This window comes from Homarus americanus, unplaced genomic scaffold, assembly GCF_018991925.1.
Source record: "Homarus americanus isolate GMGI-L3 unplaced genomic scaffold, GMGI_Hamer_2.0 scaffold57965, whole genome shotgun sequence".
Classification (NCBI taxonomy): Eukaryota; Metazoa; Arthropoda; class Malacostraca; order Decapoda; family Nephropidae; genus Homarus; species Homarus americanus.
The window spans coordinates 2543524-2563644 of NW_024725031.1; the positions used below are offsets into that span (position 1 = coordinate 2543524).

A 20121-nucleotide genomic window follows, 5' to 3' on the forward strand; every position below is an offset into this window, starting at 1 on the left:
GGGGAAGATAAGGATAAACTATTTCTTTCTAACAGGGAACACATAACAGCTTCTTGAACCTTTGTACAAATGAGAACAAAATTACTTGAACACTCGACACTTCAATACCATTTGGCGTTTTTTATATAATTAGTTTAAATTGACGAACGATAAAAAAAACATTCATTGTAAATAATATATTCTTTATTGGACTTTTTTATAAATTACAAAGCGTGGAATTGTTATAAATTTTAATGAATAAAATGCGCAATATGCACAGGGCGACAATTTTACAGTGTACAGTGCAGTATGCAGTGAACGGTGTAAACTTATGATAAATAGTTTTAACGGAAAATTAAATAATAATTTAGATGTATACAAAGCGAGTTATTCACATCCACGTCACACCTTGAGATGAGTCACGTGAGTCAGCTATAAGGTGAGTTACGTGAGTTAGCTATGAGTCACGTGAGTCAGCTATAAGATGAGTCACGTGAGTCAGCTATAAGGTGAGTCACGTGAGTCAGCTATAAGATTAGTCACGTGAGTCAGCTATAAGATGAGTCACGTGAGTCAGCTATAAGGTGAGTTACGTGAGTTAGCTATGAGTCACGTGAGTCAGCTATAAGATGAGTCACGTGAGTCAGCTATAAGATGAGTCACGTGAATCATGTTACAGCTAACACCCGTGACACCATAGCTGACTCACGTGACTCATCGGCTGACTCACGTTTAAGAAGGGTCTTAGCTCTTTAGTATCCACCTCAACCTTCAATCTTGGCCTTCCTAACATAAGGTATATGACTCACTGGAGGAGGACCTTACCAAAGACTCACTGGAGGAGGACCTTACCAAAGACTCACTCGAGGAGGACCTTACCAAAGACTCACTCGAGGAGGACCTTACCAAAGACTCACTGGAGGAGGACCTTACCAAAGACTCACTGGAGGAGGACCTTACCAAAGATTCACTGGAGGAGGACTTTACCAAAGACTCACTGGAGGAGGACCTTACCAAAGACTCACTGGAGGAGGATCTTACCAAAGACTCACTGGAGGAGGACCTTACCAAAGACTCACTGGAGGAGGACCTTAAAGACTCACTGGAGGAGTGGAGGACCTTAAAGACTCACTGGAGGAGGACTTTACCAAAGACTCACTGGAGGAGGACCTTACCAAAGACTCACTGGAGGAGGACCTTACCAAAGACTCACTGGAGGAGGACCTTACCAAAGACTCACAAACAATAACTCAAGCATAATATTACTTCATCACGTTAAGAGAAACGAATCCTATAAACTATAATACCTTTTCTTCTTCTTTTTAACTTTAGAAATATATAGCAACTCGTTTTACCTTCCTATATCATCTCAGTGGACAAAGTTTCTAACATGAATTATTACCACGCACGCACGCACACACACACACACACACACACACACACACACACACACACACACACACACACACACACACACACACACACACACACACACACACACACACACACACACACACACACACACACACACCAATCAACTCCAATCAATCGTTATACATAAATAATTAAAGCACTCAATTCCTTAATTATGCCACATTGCTCCCGTATGATATAGTTCCCAGTTATAAATTCTTTTTTCTTACTAATTATAGCAAAAGAGGTGAGAATGACCCCACTACTATTTACAAAACACCTGTTGACTTTAGGCAACCAAGTGTACTTACCTATGTAATTAACACACCTTTAATTATGTTCTTAGGTAAAGGTAAGTGTATATTATCTTGTTGGTGAAAGAATAAGAAATTGTTTTATAGTTGTAGTTGACTTGATGTTAATCTAGTGGAGATAATTATTTTTGTGTGAATTTATGGCGAAATGATATAGTCTAGCACCATAATTTTAGGTCTGTACCATATTTTTGGTCTGTACCATAATTTCAGTTCTTTATTTTCCTGGCCACATTCTTCTTCCTTCTCTTACCTACAACCTTCATTCCCTTGGGCACATCCACCTTCAATACCCTTGACCACAACCTTTATCCATCCTCTTGGCCACAATCTCCTTCCATTCTCTTGGCCACAACCTCCTTCCATTCTCTTGGCCACAATCTCCTTCCATTCTCTTGGCCACAATCTCCTTCCATCCTCTTGGCCACAACCTCCTTCCATTCTCTTGGCCACAATCTCCTTCCATTCTCTTGGCCACAACCTCCTTCCATTCTCTTGGCCACAATCTCCTTCCATTCTCTTGGCCACAATCTCCTTCCATTCTCTTGGCCACAATCTCCTTCCATCCTCTTGGCCACAACCTCCTTCCATTCTCTTGGCCACAATCTCCTTCCATTCTCTTGGCCACAATATCCTTCCATTCTCTTGGCCACAATCTCCTTCCATTCTCTTGGCCACAACCTCCTTCCATTCTCTTGGCCACAGTATCGTTCGCCCTTGGCTAGGAGACCATAATCTACTTGGGCATGGCCTCCACCTCAGCTACGGTCTCTGGCAGAAGGGTGTTGTTGGTCTCCGGCAGCAGGAGAGTTAGAAGACCAGCCGCCATTGACAGGATACCGAAGAGTGTTGATGGGAGAGCGTAATGCACATCACCCTGAGGAGGTCACACACACACACCAGTCTGGTTACTTTATTCTACTTATAAATGTGGTTAATCTACTTATAAATATGGTTAATCTACTTAAATGTGGTTAATCTACTAATGAATATGGTTAATCTACTTAAATGTGGTTAATCTACTTATAAATATGGTTAATCTACTTAAATGTGGTTAATCTACTTATAAATATGGTTAATCTACTTATAAATGTGGTTACTTTACATATAAATGTGTTTAAAATACTTATACATGTGGTTAGTCTACTTATATATGTGGTTAACCTACTTTTGCATCTAGTTACTTTACTTTAGTATACTCATTTACTTTACTTATAAATACAACTTAATAATTATATCATATAAAAGGTGATAATTTCAGAGGCATCAACGAACACAAGACAAAACACCAACAAACACAACAGGACACCAAAAAAAAAAAACATCAACAAACACAACAGGACATAAAACATGAAAAAACATCAACAAACACAACATGACATAAAACACGAAAAAACATCAACAAACACAACAGGACATAAAACACGAAAAAACATCAACAAACACAACAGGACATAAAACACGAAAAAACATCAACAAACACAACAGGACATAAAACATGAAAAAACATCAACAAACACAACATGACATAAAACACGAAAAAACATCAACAAACACAACAGGACATAAAACATGAAAAAACATCAACAAACACAACAGGACATAAAAACTTCGACAAACACAAGATAAAAAAACATCAACTTACCAAAAGTGTTATGATATAAGGAGTTATAACGCAGCCTATCCGAGCTATCATAGAGCTGGTCCCCACGGCTATGTTACGTATATTAGTAGGCATTAGTTCTCCCGTGTAGAGGAACTGCTGCTGAAACACTGCTGTGGTGAAGAACTTGCCCAGGTTGACTAAGAAGAAGTTGACGTAGATTTGGTCTTTGTGGAGATGAGGTAAAGATGAGGTGGAGGGGGAGAGAAAAATGTATAAAAAAGTGTTATTTTTTGTTTTGTTTATTATTTTTGTCTGTTTTTTTTATCTCTGTCTCTTATTTATTTTATTTTCCATTATTTCCAATTACATATATTGAGATTTTTGCTCTCTCTCTCTCTCTCTACTTACCCTCAGGCACAGCAAGGATAGCGAGGAGGCAGGCCCCACACGCCACGAACAAGCCACACATAGTCGGGCGTCGACCGAACCTGCAGAAGACGTTCTCATAATATTGTGGGCACATATAGATTCCATTACTATATGTAACCCATTACCACGTATCCCATTAGTGTGTGTGTATATGGACAGGGTTTGCCGGGGTCGAAATGAAACGCCCACAAGCCTGAGGCCAGGAGAAATCTGTAAAGGCAAGTACAACATCTGTCTTGGCCAGCCCAGTTGATTAGTGATAGCGGCGAGTCGTATACTCTAACGTGAATAAATACGTGTATCAGGGTAAGAAACTGTTCGAATTTCATAAACATAATTTTTAATATTGAGGTTGAAATTTATTTTAGTGTGTAGACTTTAATGTAGATGTACTAGTTATGTTTTGATTAATTTTTTAACTTAAAGTAATTTTATGTACTGAGAAATAAACTAAAGGTTCCGAAACTCACAACTTCCAAACGTTTTGTTGTTGTTTACATTTGCGGCAGGACTCTCGGCCACCTTGTCCCAGTTTGCATACACTACAGTTATAAATCAACTGTAATTTTTATACCGTGTTAATATAAAACTATCAGCATGTATTGATTAGATACAAGAGTGCCGTCAGCTACCCAGTACAGTAGGACACCAGGATACAGCAGACAGTATATGGTACTCAGTCTGCCTTTCAGTCGTATGGTATTCTGTAGTCACTAGATCACTACAATACAGCGAACATTATCACCCAGTATATTGAGTAAAGCAGCATATTTACCATAGCTTATTAAATTTATCTTAAATTCTTACCACAAATAATATGAAGAAAGCTACGTAAGGTCTGGTAGATATTTTTAAGGTATAATAGACTTTCCTAATAATTACTCCTGCTGTCTAACTGGTGATTTGGGTAAACTTTGACCCCTGAAACTTTAATAGGACTCAGGTAATTTCCAGATAAGAACAAAAACACAGGAAGACTTGTACCGGATAACAAAGGCCAACTGAATAATTCCCACAGAAGATGATCAGTTAATAATGACAGGTCAACCATAATGGACCCCCCCAGTCATAATAGATCTCCAGTTCTAATAGGTGTCAATCCTAATGGGGCCACAATTCTAATAGATGAACTAAATTAGATCTTTTTTTGGGTACCCACTACAACTAGAGCCTATTGACACTAAGAGTAGGAGGATAGGAATGAGGGGGGGGGGGGCATTAGACCTACACCCAATTATATCACGAAGAAACTAAACCAACTTACTTGTCTAAAACAGAGATGAACACAATGGCTGAGGGAAACTCGACCAGTCCTGAGATGAAGATCATGAGGAATGGGTCAGCCTTGATGTTAGTGCCGGAGAAGATAAGGCCGTAGTATACACTGGCAGCCACGAACCACAGGAAAAACGAGATCAAACACCTCCGACGGATCACTGGGGTTCGAACGAGTGTCATCTGCGCGCACACTGTGTTGACAATTCCTGAGTACCACTTGGTTGGCTGTGTCTCTGTTGATGATTCTACTTCCTGGAGGAGGAGAGGAGGCCGTTGAGAGAGAGAGAGAGAGAGAGAGAGAGAGAGAGAGAGAGAGAGAGAGAGAGACTGACGGTGGTATTGTTTAGTACAGCTGAGATAGATAGATAGATAGATAGATAGATAGATAGATAGATAGATAGATAGATAGATAGATAGATAGATAGATAGATATAGATATCTAGATGGATTACATTACCTTATCATGGACTCGGGAGATGAGCCTGAGGATTTGTTGGTCAGATGGCAACTTCTTCTTGTTTGTCCGCGCGATGTCCTTCAGGATCACTAGGGCGTCCTGCACGCGACCTTGGGAAGCCAGCCACCTCGGGGACTCCGGCAGTATCCTACGAGATAATTACTGTACCTGTACCTTGTGTAACCTATACCTGTACCTGTACCTCACGTAACCTAACACTGTACCTGTATTGGTGTTTATGTATTATGTCTGAGGTCAATTAGAACTGTGGCCCATTAAATCTGGGGCCCATCAGGACTTAAATCCATTTGATCTGGGGCCCATTAGTACTTAAATCAATTTGATCTGGGGCCCATTAGGACTTAAATCCATTAAATCTGGGGCCCATTAGGACTTACATCCATTTGATCTGGGGCCCATTAGGACTTTAACTCATTATATCTAAAACCCATTAGATCAGGGATGCATAGATCTTCAGCCTATTAGAAATAAGACCCATTAGTTCTAGTCTCCATTAGATTTGTATTACTCCGGCTAAATAAACCGGTTCATCTAACTCTATTACTCTGGCCCAATAAACTGCCTGGACTCAAATTGCCTGGACTCAATAAACTGCCTGGACTCAATAAACTGTGCCTGGACTCAATAAACTGTGCCTGGACTCAATAAACTGTGCCTGGACTCAATAAACTGTGCCTGGACTCAATAAACTGCCTGGACTCAATAAACTGTGCCTGGACTCAATAAACTGTGCCTGGACTCAATAAACTGTGCCTGGACTCAATAAACTGTGCCTGGACTCACCAGTAATAAGCGATGAGGGAGGAGGAAAACAAGCCAATAGCCAGTTCAAGGTATCGCCAGTCCCTGATGAAGTAAGCGAACCCAGGCAGGATGGTGATGCCCAGGCCGAAGAAGAGAGCGTACATCATGCCGGTTAATGTTCGTGCCTTGGGCTTTACCACCTCCATCACTGTTAAGGGAGGGAAGAAGAGGCTATGGTGAGAGTGTATGGTGAGGGTTGAGGAGTGTGTAGTGAGGGTTGAGGGCGAGTGGTGAGGGTTAAGGAGTGTGTGGTGAGGGTTGAGGAGTGTGTAGTGAGGGTTGAGGGTGAGTGGTGAGGGTTAAGGAGTGTGTGGTGAGGGTTGAGGAGTGTGTAGTGAGGGTTGAGGAGTGTGTGGTGAGGGTTGAGGAGTGTGTAGTGAGGGTTGAGGAGTGTGTGGTGAGGGTTGAGGAGTGTGTAGTGAGGGTTGAGGGGGTGTGGTGAGTACTTCCTCACATATTTACCCAGGACAAAGTTGATGACCATGAGACCAGAACAGAGGAAAGCAATGATGAACCTAAGGGCGAGGAACTGCATGTAGGTGTTGACGAAGCTGGCCACTATCCCTATCACGACCACCGCCATCCCGCACATCACCGACATCTTCCGCCTCCCGAACCTGATGAAGAATGACGCCTTGATAAAACACATCTGTCTGATAACAAAAGCAAGATTCTATCAGGCACCAGCTAAGTATATGCAGTTTATTTATTAACCTTGCCTGGATATTAAACATTTCTGATGGTGATGTGTGTGTGTGTGTGTGTGTGTGTGTGTGTGTGTGTGTGTGTGTCTCACCTGTCAGAGAGTTGGCCCATGACGAGGGAACCTAGGAGGAGGCCACTCATGTAGGACGCCTGTACTGTGGCCATCATCCAGCGGCGGCCACACACCAGGGAGAACTGTGGACCATCAACACACCTTAGTGACGTGACCCTTGTAGGGACACACACGCACACACATAATGATGGATCTCTTAACACCGCCTGTGGGAGGGCTGGAAGTACTATCGTTGTGACTCAACCTGACGGTAATATAATTGAGAATATAGTTAAAATTAACAACTGGGCATCCACTCTACAAACTGAATCAGTTACCATCCTCACAGACGTTAAATTTGTTGAAACCACTGCCACTGGCAGTCTCATCATCACTGATTCTCTGTCCTCACGACTTGCCCTTGACACCCTCGACTTGTCTCTTAAGCCAGACACAAATATGCGTACCTTGTTGACCGGGGTGTCAAGGTCAAACTGTTGTGGATCCCCTCTCACATAGGCCTCAGTGAACACGACAGAGTTGACGCCTTAACTAAACTCGCGTCTAACAAAGACACCATTGAATAGAATCAAGAAAGAACTTATTGATGAATTTGACGCAAGCAGACAAGTTCAAACAGGCACCAGTCAATCCATAGTTTACCATGATGAGATGTATCAAGTGAAACGTATATGGAGCAAGTAACAAGATCACTAGATTACAAGATGTTGTTACCGCTAGACTAGGGTTAGGATATGAGTTCCTTTGGCAGTATATCCCTCAGGCAGATGTGAACAAAATTAATGTAAAGTGTGTGGCCAGACATATGGCCATGTCCAAGTACACTATGTGTGAAATGACACAACACTTTATCGCTGATGGCAAGATAGCTGACATATTAAGATTACATCCATTTTTTTGTTTGCGTTTAGTAGCTCAGTCAATTATGTATAGAAGTATACATACAATGTGCTGGAATACCTCTCAAGCAGATGTGAGTAGCAATGTGTGCGGCCAGCCATATTGCTCCACTGGGGTACTCAAACTATTGTGAATATATTAAACTCTTTGTTCAGAACTAACCAAACAATGTACAGTATTGGAAACACTTTGTAATATTCAACGTCATAATATCCTTCCTGACCACTGTAGTCTATTACGCACATCTCTGTAACCCCTTTGCGCTACCACTCACAGGATGAATACGGGGTGCACAATAAACTAGCAGATGTATGTGGAAAATTTAAAATAAATTCACACACTCAACTCTGAAACACACATGTAGTACAATGAAAGACAAAAGTCGTGTCGTGAAATTTGGTGAAAACATATGCCGAAGGGCTAAACTTTTGGTCCGCTCTGCCTTGTGGTAGGGGGCTCTCATAATGTTTCACGAGTTATGTTTTATCTTCGGACAAAACCGCGACACGACTTTGTCTTTGATTGTACACGCTAAGGTCTGACGCACACACAGACTCGTATACTTTTACCTCTAACACACACAAAACAAAGAGTCAAGTCTGTAACACACACACACCTCAGATACTAAGGTAGACTGGAACAATGACTCATCAAAGACCCAGCTGTCGCAGGTGGTGGTGGAGGCGTTGATGGGCAGGTGGTGGAGCCCTGGACCCTCCTCGGTCACCAGCTGGGGCAGGAGGGTCGTGTAGTTGTGGTTGTAGTACTCACACTTGGCGTACCCATTCTTACTTGTCCTGAAGGAGGCGGTGAAGGCGAGAGGGAAGATAATAATAGCTTAACAGGTTCTTAGTTCAACATTTTATTGCCTAAGTTATATTATAACTTATTCGTTTCAGTTTGGTGATTTTTCATAAATAGATGAATTATCTTCAAATTAAATATTTATTATAGACTAGAACACCACACTGACTGTATAATTAATGGTGACTGTACACACGAGTGGCATTTGGCACCACTCACACACTCACCAACAGTTGACTGGATGACTGGACACACTCACCAAGGGATGGAGAAGTTCTTGAGGTGGTGAGGGTGTAAGGGAGGGTCGACCATCTCCTGTACCGTGTCGTTGAGGCCGGGTACATTACACCAGTGGTCAGGTGTGAAGCTCAGGAACACTGGGTGAGAAGGAGGGAACACCTGTTGTTATGTTACTTTTTTTTTTACCTGGTAATATCTGTTGTTACCTGTTACAATCACCAGTACCGGTAACCCACCACCACCAGTACCCTCCTCAGCAAGAAGGTGTTGAGACGCTCCTCCCTCCCACCCAACAAGTTATTCCTAGACTACACTGTCCAAGCCACGCTAAGTGAACCCCAAGAATGTGTGTGTGTGTAAATTAGGGAGAGAGAGGGAAAGAGAGAGCATTAACCTCCCTGGCTATGGTCGCCCCTTCAACAAAAACTCACAATAGGCGTTAACACCAAAACTTTCCACTCAAAGAAACTTCGAAAAAGTGGCCTCTTGAACTACAAGTCGAGTGTTATTGCCACTCAGCCACCAGAGCCACAAGTACCATAGATTAAATTGACAAAGGTTCCATGCGTTTACTTTGTCTCCTTCCTGTAGCTAAGTGAACGTATTTTGTCGTAATACTGAACATTATTTTCACGATTTAGCAATAAAATATTGACTCAACGTAAACATGACGCCATTTTGGATGTTATATTTGTAAATTAACGAAAGTCAGCCAGTGTGATACGATCTTTCATCAATATTTATGGGGAAAATTTAACATACTGCACTTGCGTAGTGGCATAATGTATCAAAGAAAACGGTGCTTTTAAGAGATAGTAGTGAAATGAGTGAAATTTTTCAGTGTTATTCATTCAGTTCTACATTATATAGTGTAATCCTGTTGATGAGTGCTGTCAACAAGAAGCGTTCAATAATTTTTAGTCAGACTTTGTTCTGAATCCACGATAAAAAAGGCTTAAGACTGACCACCAATTGCGTTAAATCGTCTTTGAAGAGAAGAAAAATCCACCTCATACGAAAAACCTCCATTAGTCTGATCAGGGATGCATTAGACTGATTAGACCATGCTCAGAATATGTAAGGGCAGGTGAAGGTAATGAACACTTGGGAGTTGAAACACGAAATTACCAAAACAATTTAGAGTCAATTCTTATGTGTTTTGTATTGCATGAGAGAGAGAGAGAGAGAGAGAGAGAGAGAGAGAGAGAGAGAGCATTAGCAGTATACAAGCACTTTAAATACCTAATCCTTATTCCTATATTAACTTCGTCAACATCAAACTCAGTACACACAGACCTAAACGCATTAAGATCATCACAATACACAATATTTACTAAACACAGTCAATATTTTTACGCCTCTGTACCCGAATGTGCGTTACGCCACACACACACACACACACACACACACAGAGGTGCCCCTGGGTCTTGAGTGAACATGAAAGCATAGTAAAGAGTATAAAGTTGGTGGTGGTGACGGTGGTGACGGTGACGGTGGTGGTGGTGACGGTGGTGGTGGTGACGGTGGTGACGGTGTTAGTGGTGGTGGTGGCGCTGCAGACGAAAAAGTCCTGGTGAGATTTATATTGAAATGGAATAACAGTGATGATATTACTACTACTGAACACAAGCTCCTCACCACTCATCAACCCTGCGAATATAAGTGATCATGGAATATAAACAAACATCACACTATAGAGGATAGAGCTCTTCAAAAACACAATCTCTGGTTACTGCACAAAAGAGAGTTGTACCTACTTGAAAAAAAAGGATCACACAAACGAGAAATTTGCTATATAGACAATTTTAAAATTCGAAGATATTAACACCTACTGCTGTGCCCTCTTTGTTTACAAATCTATCAATCAGTTGCTTGACAATCATTATTTCCAGTTCCGTAATAACCAGAGATACAACTTAGGGCACCCAGAGCTACTAAGACCACCCCCCATGCGCTCCTCTCAGTCCCAGACCTCCATAAAATATCACGGTGTGAAGGTGTGGAACAACTTACCCCCACCCATCCGAGCAAAGACTATGCCCCCTTCCTTTAAATCATCTCTTAAAAAAAATATCTATTGTTTAAGTATTAATATTTCTTGTAATACCTACTATATTTACAGTACCTGTTTTTATTGTACCATCAAAACCGTTTTATCGGAAATTTTCATGTAAATAGATAAGTAATTACCATTGCAATAAACATATTTGCCAACTAGACATAATCCTGACAGCTCTGTCCTCTTGTTCAACCTTATTACTGTACAACCCAGGTTGTGCTGCTCCCCCATTATACTTGTGTTTTTCAATTCCACTGTAATTTATGTATATATATATATATATATATATATATATATATATATATATATATATATATATATATATATATATATATATATATAATAATAAACAAATAAAATTTATAAATATTGAAGTGATAACCGAGGTAACACTATGAGATGTTCTTATTACTACCATGCTATTGTACTATTCCAGATGATACTAAATGTTACATAATACTTCCTTGAGATAAATGTATAGTATATATCAGGTGCCTCAGAGAGAGCTCAGGTTCTCAACTGGCTCAGCCACGTTAATATTGTTATTATTATCCACTCTGTATCTGTGTTTTTCTGGCTAAATAAACTGTTTCAATTCAATTCAATTCAATAGTTCGACAGAAGAGTGTTGACAATCGTATCGAATGGGGGTTTAAATCGTAGTTTGAAGGGAGTCGAGGCATAAAAGAAGGAATTTTACCTTAGTATTTACAGAATAGAAGGATACTGGGGAGCTATTTTGTTAGGTGTGTGAGGCGAGAGTTAGCGTTAGTGTGGGTGTGTGTGCGTGTGCGTGTGTGTGTGTGTGTGTGTGTGTGTGTGTTTTTGTTTGTGTGTTTATTTGTGTGTTCCAGAGTTCAGGAATCCGGAAATTGCACTGATAGAAAAGTTCCGATTGAGGGATTTGCACACGCACGACCAAAGAGCCCAACGAGGCGAGGCAGTTGAAAGTTTGGGTCACAACTGAGGTCAGGGGATCAGACCCGAAATCGGATTCAGATCCGAAAACCCTTCTTTCCGAACCCGAATTCTCACATCCTGGGTTTAGTGAGGATAGACTGTGGTTTATTGCGATTAGGGCCTACTTGGATTGGGGCCTTCTGGGGTTGGGGCCCATTGGGATTTGGGCCTATTTAGTCTGGGGCCTAATAGAACTGAAACCTAATAGAACTAGAGCCTAATAGAACTAGAGCCTAATAGAACTAGAGTCTAATAGAACTAGAGCCTAATAGAACTAGAACCTAATAGAACTAGAGCCTAATAAACCTAGAGCCTAATAGAACTAGAGCCTAATAGAACTAGAACCTAATAGAACTAGAGCCTAATAGAACTAGAGCCTAATAAACCTAGAGCCTAATAGAACTAGAACCTAATAGAACTAGAGCCTAATAGAACTAGAGCCTAATAGAACTAGAGCCTAATAGAACTAGAACCTAATAGAACTAGAGCCTAATAGAACTAGAGCCTAATAAACCTAGAGCCTAATAGAACTAGAACCTAATAGAACGCATCACAGAAACCAAAAATATCGATCAAACACCACAATAAATTATACCACATATGAAATAATCTTAGGTTCCAGTGATCTACCCCCAACGGGATATGGACCCACATAATGAGATGAGTAATACGATGATCATACGTTCATCCATTTATCGTCAGCTGTGTGTCATGGATCACGGGAAGTCTTGTGTTAACCTGAGTGAGTGAGGGAGGGACACTGCCAGTTAGTGCCACCACCTGCGGCCTGTAAACTCATTCTCCGCTACTCACTGTTCCACGGAGTTTATCTAATCGTCCCTTTAAGCTGCGAGTGACGTTGAACTGATTGTTGATGGATGAGGTTGGATGAGGATGGGTGTGGATGATCAGTGGCAGGAGGAGGTGGTTGAGTAGTAGTAGTAGTAGTAGGTGGTGTTGATGGTGATGGTAGTACTGGTAGTGATGATAAACCTTAACCCGTGACCTAGTCTGACTATTCCCTCAGGGCAGAGAGAGAGAGAGAGAGAGAGAGAGAGAGAGAGCTTAAGCTTCCCACACTTAGCGTCCCCCTGGGGTCATTTATAGCTGTGACTTACGTAGACGCTAGAGACCGGATTAAGCCTATCAGGTGTATTATATTACTACATGACCTCAAACCTAACCTAAAGGGAGGAGTGACCAATGCATAGTGAGAGGTTCTTAAAGATGTTTGTTTGTTTGTTTCTCTCTTAACAACTCTCCCGTCCCTTGCCACAAACACCGCCAGCAATTTATACTCAGTGTTTATTTTGGCGTTGTCATGGGTCGTGAGTAACTGTGTCGAGAGTTTGTTCAGTTTGTTTCGTAATATATTTAATGAGAGACACGTGTCAACCCACACGTCGCCAGATCCTTGAAAAAAAAAATCATGTCTCGGTTAAAATTTAAAAAACTGACGTAACAACCGACCCTCCCTTAGTAAATGTTATAATTGGCTAAATTGGTTCTTGTTTGGTAATGGATTCAGGCTTTTACTTAGTTAACCAACAGTCAACTAACCATAGACGTGTGTAGTCGTTGTTGAGGACGTGAGAACAAATTTGATCAGATGTGTCACTTTCCAACCCACACCCACCCACACACACCCACACCCACCCACACACACCCACACCCACCCACACTTGCCTTAAACTATTTACGAATCGTCTGCCTGTTTACACTTTCAGTTTAGTGAAGGGAGTCTAGGCTATACCTGCCAACACACGGGTGAGGTTAATGATCGCTACAGGTGTGGTGCCCAAGGAGTATGTGACGTAAACTACTGCTAACTGGTCGTGATATAGTCAACCTTGGAGACATACAGACAGAGAGACAGGCAGAGAAACAGACAGACAGAGATAAAAAAAAATCCTATGTTAAAGAATTATTCATAACTTACCCTTCTGTAATATTCTGCATATCTAATTAACTTCATCTGGTAACTATACCCACATCCGTATCCACATTCTTATCCAACTTGCATACAAAAAAGAATCCATTTAATAGAACCAACAACAAAGATAAACTGTTTCTTTAATATCATGATTAGAAAATATTACACAGGATCTAAGTCTAATGATAATATTGATGTGTGTTTGTGTACATTATGTTCAGTCTGTCAATATATAGTTATGGCTTGGAATATAATGATGACCCAATTTCGATGTTTATTGAAGTATATTTCTTTGGTTTAGATAATGACCTGTTTGCAATGATGTTTACCTGAGCTGTGGGTCATTAAAATAGTAGTTAGATGTGTGTGTGTGTGTGTGTGTGCCTCACCTGCCGACACAGCATGCATGGCACAGAACACCTGGGCTAAATGAGAGATGACGAACACCTTCTTCTGCCATAAGCCCCACGACCCAGCCAGTTCCAGGACCTGGTCGAAGCCTCCCTCACAATCCTACAGGAGACAAACAAACACACATATTAAATACCACATAAAAAAAAGGATAAAAATTAGACACAAATGATAACATAAATAATGATAAACAAAATATGACGCCCAAAAAATAACAAAAGGGTCGAATGCGCCACGGTCCCTCGCTCTCTACCTCCCCCGCGGACCGTAAACACAAGGGAACATTATCATCAATACTCGTCCCATTTGTACACCTTCACCAGGATATAAATAAGCCACTCAATACCATACAGGAGAGGAACAGAGCGAGGTATAGAAAGGTGTGGTTAGGTTAGTTTAAGAGAATCTATAAGCTTAGTTAACACCAGCTACACCACATCCTTCCCTGTAACTACGTGACTTAATATAATTATGAGCAAGGATCAGTAAACATTGTGTCGGTCGCCAAATCTACTACGTTCTCTCCCCTTGAGCCACTAATAGACCCCACTACAACTGCGCAGGCGGCTGGGGTGCAGCTGCGCGGTAAATAGATAAACAGATTACACTAACTGACACGTTTAGAGAGAAAAAACATACACAGACATACAGAAAAATAGACAGACAGACAGACACAATGATGGTGTGCAGGTGAATAAATGAGAGAGAGAGAGAGAAAGAGACCACGGACACCCTTAGACCTACCAAAAGGGAATCATTCTCTCAACTCCCACACACTGCTGTAGGGGAACGCACGATTCACTGTGATACGATTCAGGTGACTGTTTTTGGGTACAGTGTGTGTGTGTGTGTGTGTGTGTGTAGAAATGATCAAGGGGATATATATTACATGTCAAATGATGGTACAAGGATGATTAATAAAGGTCACGATTCAATGGTCGCAGGATCTCCCCCACTCAGGTGCAGAAGAGGAGGAGGAGGATAAGGAAAAGGAGGAAGAAGAGCAGGAGAAGGAGGAGAATAAGGAGGAGGAGGAGATGTTATTCGTCAAGGTGAAGAAATTTACCTGGTCTCATATGCCCTGTCTTGGCTATTCACTGAGTTCCTTCACTCTCTTCTCTACAAAACCCACGAGAATACCCACTACAACACCCACTACAAGACAAGACCCACTACAAGCAGCTACTCTCCACTGAATATTTTTCCCAGGATTAATAAATAGATTCCTTCTCGCCATACAAAGTGTTGTCATAGACCTCAATAACCATTTATTATTCCCAGGAAAGACAAATTACTCATTCTTTATCCAACAAAGCCTTCGGGTGGCTGCAGAAAGCCATATTATATACAAGAGTAGAGATATATACTGTATATATTTATTCTATATTTTTATATAATGTTTTCTGGTTAAAAAAATAAGGAAGAATATATATATATATATATATATATATATATATATATATATATATATATATATATATATATATATATATATATATATATATATTTTTGTCTTACGGAATACTCAGGGATAGCTCGTGTGTGTGTAATACTTATACATTTTCAAGGTGTCAGGTGTCTTAAGAAATGGTCGTATCTCATCTCCTGTCTAACTTATACAGATATAAAATATTAATGAGATGTATTTATATGCTAAACAAGATACCATCCTTATGCATGAGGGTCGGCAACCACGGCCCTCCACTCTCAACCTTTTATCAGGGTATCAATACCAATCCTCTCTGGGAAAGATACAAAATCATTATCATATTTTTCTATACGTATATAATCCCTTGTGACTCTGACCTTGATATCATCTGCAAAGGTTATGGTACACCCCTTGACCTCTACCACATGAACCCTTCCTCCTGTATCAATAGTGAATGACGGGTCATGAATAGAGTTGATTCACGCCATTAACTCAGCATTCGCCTCATCCTCAGCAAACACCCAGCCACGTCGTAAGAGTTCTTCTCATTCATGTGACGCTACACGGGCGTTGACGCCTCTCGCCACCAGACCTAGCGTAACAACGGAGGAGACGAGAGCTGCCCTTACGTTATCTCTGTTATCTTTCAGGCTGGCCAGGATGTTATCTCCTTGTGTGTGTCTTAATGCTGATGAGAAGGTTTATTAAGTTTATTATAATTTGTTATTAATATTATTTTACGTCGTCTAATATGGAGTAAACAGGTAAAAAATAGTTGTTTGCTTTATTATAGAGCCCTGAGAGATTGTACCTAAGAGATGACCTGAGGTGACGGTCAGGACAAGTAAGGTTAAAACCACGTGTGACGCGCGGGCCTTGATGCCTTAGGGCTTAGACACTCTCTCCGTGTGACCAATTCCAAGAACCATAAAAGAAAACGCAAAAAACGAGACAAAGAATGAGGCAATAAACGAGGAGAAAGAACAACACAATTAAGCCCTGGGGAGACAGAGACAGAGAGTATGTGGAATAACTCTAAGGAGGATGTCGTATTTTTACTCCTCGTGGGTGGAAATTCCCCTACACCTCACCCTTGGCTCCTACGCCTCGGCCAACAATCTGAGCTGGCGACAGGTTGCTGCGTAATCTGTGTGAACTATATTTAATGTGGCTAATAATGTAACCAAATACTTTAATCTGTTGGTAATTCTCATATTTGTGTTAATTTGGGTGTTTGTACATTTAACAACTAATTTTTAGATTTCTCTCTTAACACGAATTTTGTCAATTTATTTACTGTTATACACATTAGTCTGTTATTTATTTTCTCTTTATATACATTGTTATCTAAATTCGTCAGTGGGTGAGTGAGGAACACATTTGTACTGTATGTGTATGATGCCGTACAGTTACGATGGAATGTTTTGATGAATCCAACAAGAAGAATAGTGATAAAATAAATAGTTGGTTAGAAAAACTTGTGACGCTTGAGAAGGAGAGACATTGTGTGTGTAAATGATAGGAAAAATGGTGAATGGTAGTGCCTAAGTAGAGTAATGAGGGGGAATAAGAAGAAACACTGAAAATAGGTCAAATCTCTGCAGTACCAGCTAGCATTTGGCTCCTCCCAGGTTTGAAGGGAAAACATTGTACGGCTCTTCAGAAATGCAAATAGCGGTATGGTTCGTGTTATTTAAATGATTGATTTACTGACTTAGCTACTGAATGAATCAATTACTTACCCTAGTCGCTCCTTAAACACGTTGGCTAATTAATGGTTTAATTATACAGAATTCCAACTCTAGAAGATAAACAAATGGGGCAAACTATTTACCTCGGTTAACGTCCACTAAACTTTACCCGTTTTCTATCATTCTTGTTGGAGGGAAACTTTATGATTTTAAGATTCTCTCGACTTTCCCAACAGTCTCGGCTCCTTCGTGAGTTTATAAGAAAGATCTGAGGAAGGGTGAGGGAGGAAGGGTGAGGGAGGAAGGATGAGGGAAGAAAAGAGAGAGGGAGTAAGGGAAGGAGGGTGAGGGGGGGGGGGGTTCTTCTGACTGAGTTAGCTACAGCCTCAGTCTTCGAAACATGTCTTGAGAGGAACTAAACTTAGTCTTTGTTACGTGTTTCAAGAGTTTTCAAATCCTTGTCTGATGACGCACGTTTATCCTCCAAGTTTGACGACAAAAGCCAGTGACAAGGATAGATAATGGTGACAGGTGATGGTACTTCACATTTCCCACCTATCACAAAATATCAATATCAATTTTATACATATGATTGTTATTCTTATCGCTCAGGCTACGGTCTTCCTGAGCATATATGACCAACAGACGTCATTCCATATACAGCATACATCACATGCATAAATACATTCATAATCCATGCAACGATTTTATGTACTTAGGTTTAAAATTATATGTACAAATACACTCTTAAACTCCCATAAGTTCGGTAACGCATCAAGTATCCTCATAACAAGCATTAATATATATGTGTCAACGAGCGAACGGTATACACAATGAGGAAGAAATTCACACTAAGTTGTAACCACATTCTCGCCTCCTGTCTCCATGTTGCTTAAGATAACCACCACAAGAGCTGGGACACGTTTGGGGAGGTGAATCAACGCGGCGGTGTTTTCTGTTCTTTTTAAATCTCACCTCGCTAGCTAGACCTCACACTGCCAGCAGGAACAAGGAGGCGAGACTCATTCCTTCTCATCCGCTTCCTCCTCCTCCTCCTTATTTCCTTCATTCTCCTCCTCCTCCTTCTCCTTATTTCTTTCATTCTACTCCTCCTCCTCCTCCTCCTCCTCCTCCTCCTCATTCTTCGCCACCCCCTCCTCTTACCTTGAGCTAGATTCCGATCGCGGTTCGAAGCCTCGGAGTGGCTTGGAGATCAAACCGTTTGACGTCACATATCTATTTGTATTGTCCAGAGTGCAACATATTGCCCAGAGTGCAACATATTGTCCAGAGTGCAACATATTGTCCAGAGTGCAACATATTGTCCAGGGTACAATGTAGTGTCTAGGGTACAACATATTATATACCAAACAAGGTCGAGCACGAGAAACAGCGTTGTCAATAAATAGTGTAGATTGACAGAATGAGTCTTCTTATGATCTATTTCTGCTGTGTGTGTAAAGCTCTGTATGTCTTCTGTGTACATGTATGTAGGCTCTGTAAATACTCTCTTAAGTGGGCTCTGTGTGTTATACGGTGTGTGTGTGTGTGTGTGTGTGTGTGTGTGTGTGTGTGTGTGTGTGTGTGTAAAAGTGTATGTTTCACAGTCACAACAGCTAAACAAGTGTGTAATAAACTTCTTTATTACAGGTGATCTTACCAGTAACGAGAGCTTGAATTTCTCTGGGTCCTCCTCGGGGTCTGTGCTGGTGGGTTGGAGGAGAGTAATCGGAGTCTCACCACCCTCGGACTCTCTCCTGCTGCCCTCCATAACTCCTGTCTCTATCGTCCCGGGTTCCGTTCTCATGGGAACTGTGGCTGGTAGCAACCTGTCACTCGCTCTATCTCCACGTCACACACACACACGTCGAGCGTCTGTGGTGCTGTTCTCCCCGCCAACACCTTAGAGATAGCCAGGAGACCGTGTACTGTGTTTAATAATTACTGTCCTTGGTTAGGAGTGTTCACAGAGGTGTAAGGTCCAGCATGTACTGTCAGGTTCTCAAGGTAAACAAAGATCCGGGCAGGACAAGAGTCTGACCAGCGAGTGGCACTAAATACGTTGTGTTCACCGCGAGGTCCTGTGGTACAGTGGACAGCGAACACAGTGCCTCCATGGCCCTTAAGCTGCTGGGCACTGGTGGTAGTGGGGGTCGGTGTAGGTGAATGGGGGAGGTAGTGGTGGGGGGGGGGTAACGAAGGTCCATCCTGACAACACAACACGTGTCGGTCAGAAACAACTCAGCCGCTTTTAAGTAGTTTGCTCTGCCTGCCTCCAAGACTGTTTAAATTAGGTTATTATATGTTCAGCGAAAATCTTGCTGTTGGCTCATATATATATATATATATATATATATATATATATATATATATATATATATATATATATAGAGAGAGAGAGAGAGAGAGAGAGAGAGAGAGAGAGAGAGAGAGATGCTCTTTTACAAACTGTAAGTTAATACAGCCTCAATATACACATTTCTACATAAAACATTACTAGAGGAATAAAGATGAGAGTGACCAACCAGCTCCACTAAGAACCTGGCAGGCCTCTCCATACAGTGTACCTTTAGACTAACACAACTAACACTTAACTAACACCAAAAAAAAAAAAA

At 41.1% G+C, this 20121-nt stretch overlaps 1 protein-coding gene across 4 annotated transcripts; it reads right to left on the reverse strand.

Annotated features, from left to right (window-relative positions):
- Positions 1 to 165: 165 nt before the first annotated feature.
- Positions 166 to 19627, reverse strand: LOC121864632 (organic cation transporter protein-like). 4 transcript variants are annotated; one of them, XM_042363737.1, is made up of 13 exons: positions 19167 to 19627; positions 14365 to 14488; positions 9043 to 9160; positions 8596 to 8776; positions 7098 to 7201; positions 6764 to 6918; positions 6281 to 6449; positions 5477 to 5624; positions 5006 to 5271; positions 3721 to 3800; positions 3352 to 3536; positions 1150 to 2583; positions 166 to 1015 (listed from the first exon to the last, which is right to left on the reverse strand). In XM_042363737.1, exons 1-12 carry the CDS (start codon positions 19311 to 19313, stop codon positions 2443 to 2445), a joined length of 1818 nt encoding a protein of 605 aa, XP_042219671.1. In that variant the 5' UTR covers positions 19314 to 19627; the 3' UTR covers positions 166 to 1015; positions 1150 to 2442. The 4 variants fall into 4 exon arrangements, with proteins under 4 accessions (XP_042219671.1, XP_042219670.1, XP_042219672.1 ...); XM_042363736.1 differs by having other exon boundaries at positions 166 to 1069; XM_042363738.1 differs by having other exon boundaries at positions 1123 to 2583.
- Positions 19628 to 20121: the final 494 nt, after the last annotated feature.

Coding starts and splice junctions, on each gene's coding strand:
- LOC121864632 (XM_042363737.1), bottom strand. CDS start 19,313: ATGAGAACGGAACCCGGGACGATAGAGACAGGAGTTATGGAGGGCAGC. Junction 6,450..6,763: donor GGTCATCAACTTTGTCCTGG/GTAAATATGTGA, acceptor CTCCCTTAACAG/TGATGGAGGTGGTAAAGCCC. Junction 5,625..6,280: donor TCCCTCATCGCTTATTACTG/GTGAGTCCAGGC, acceptor ATTATCTCGTAG/GATACTGCCGGAGTCCCCGA.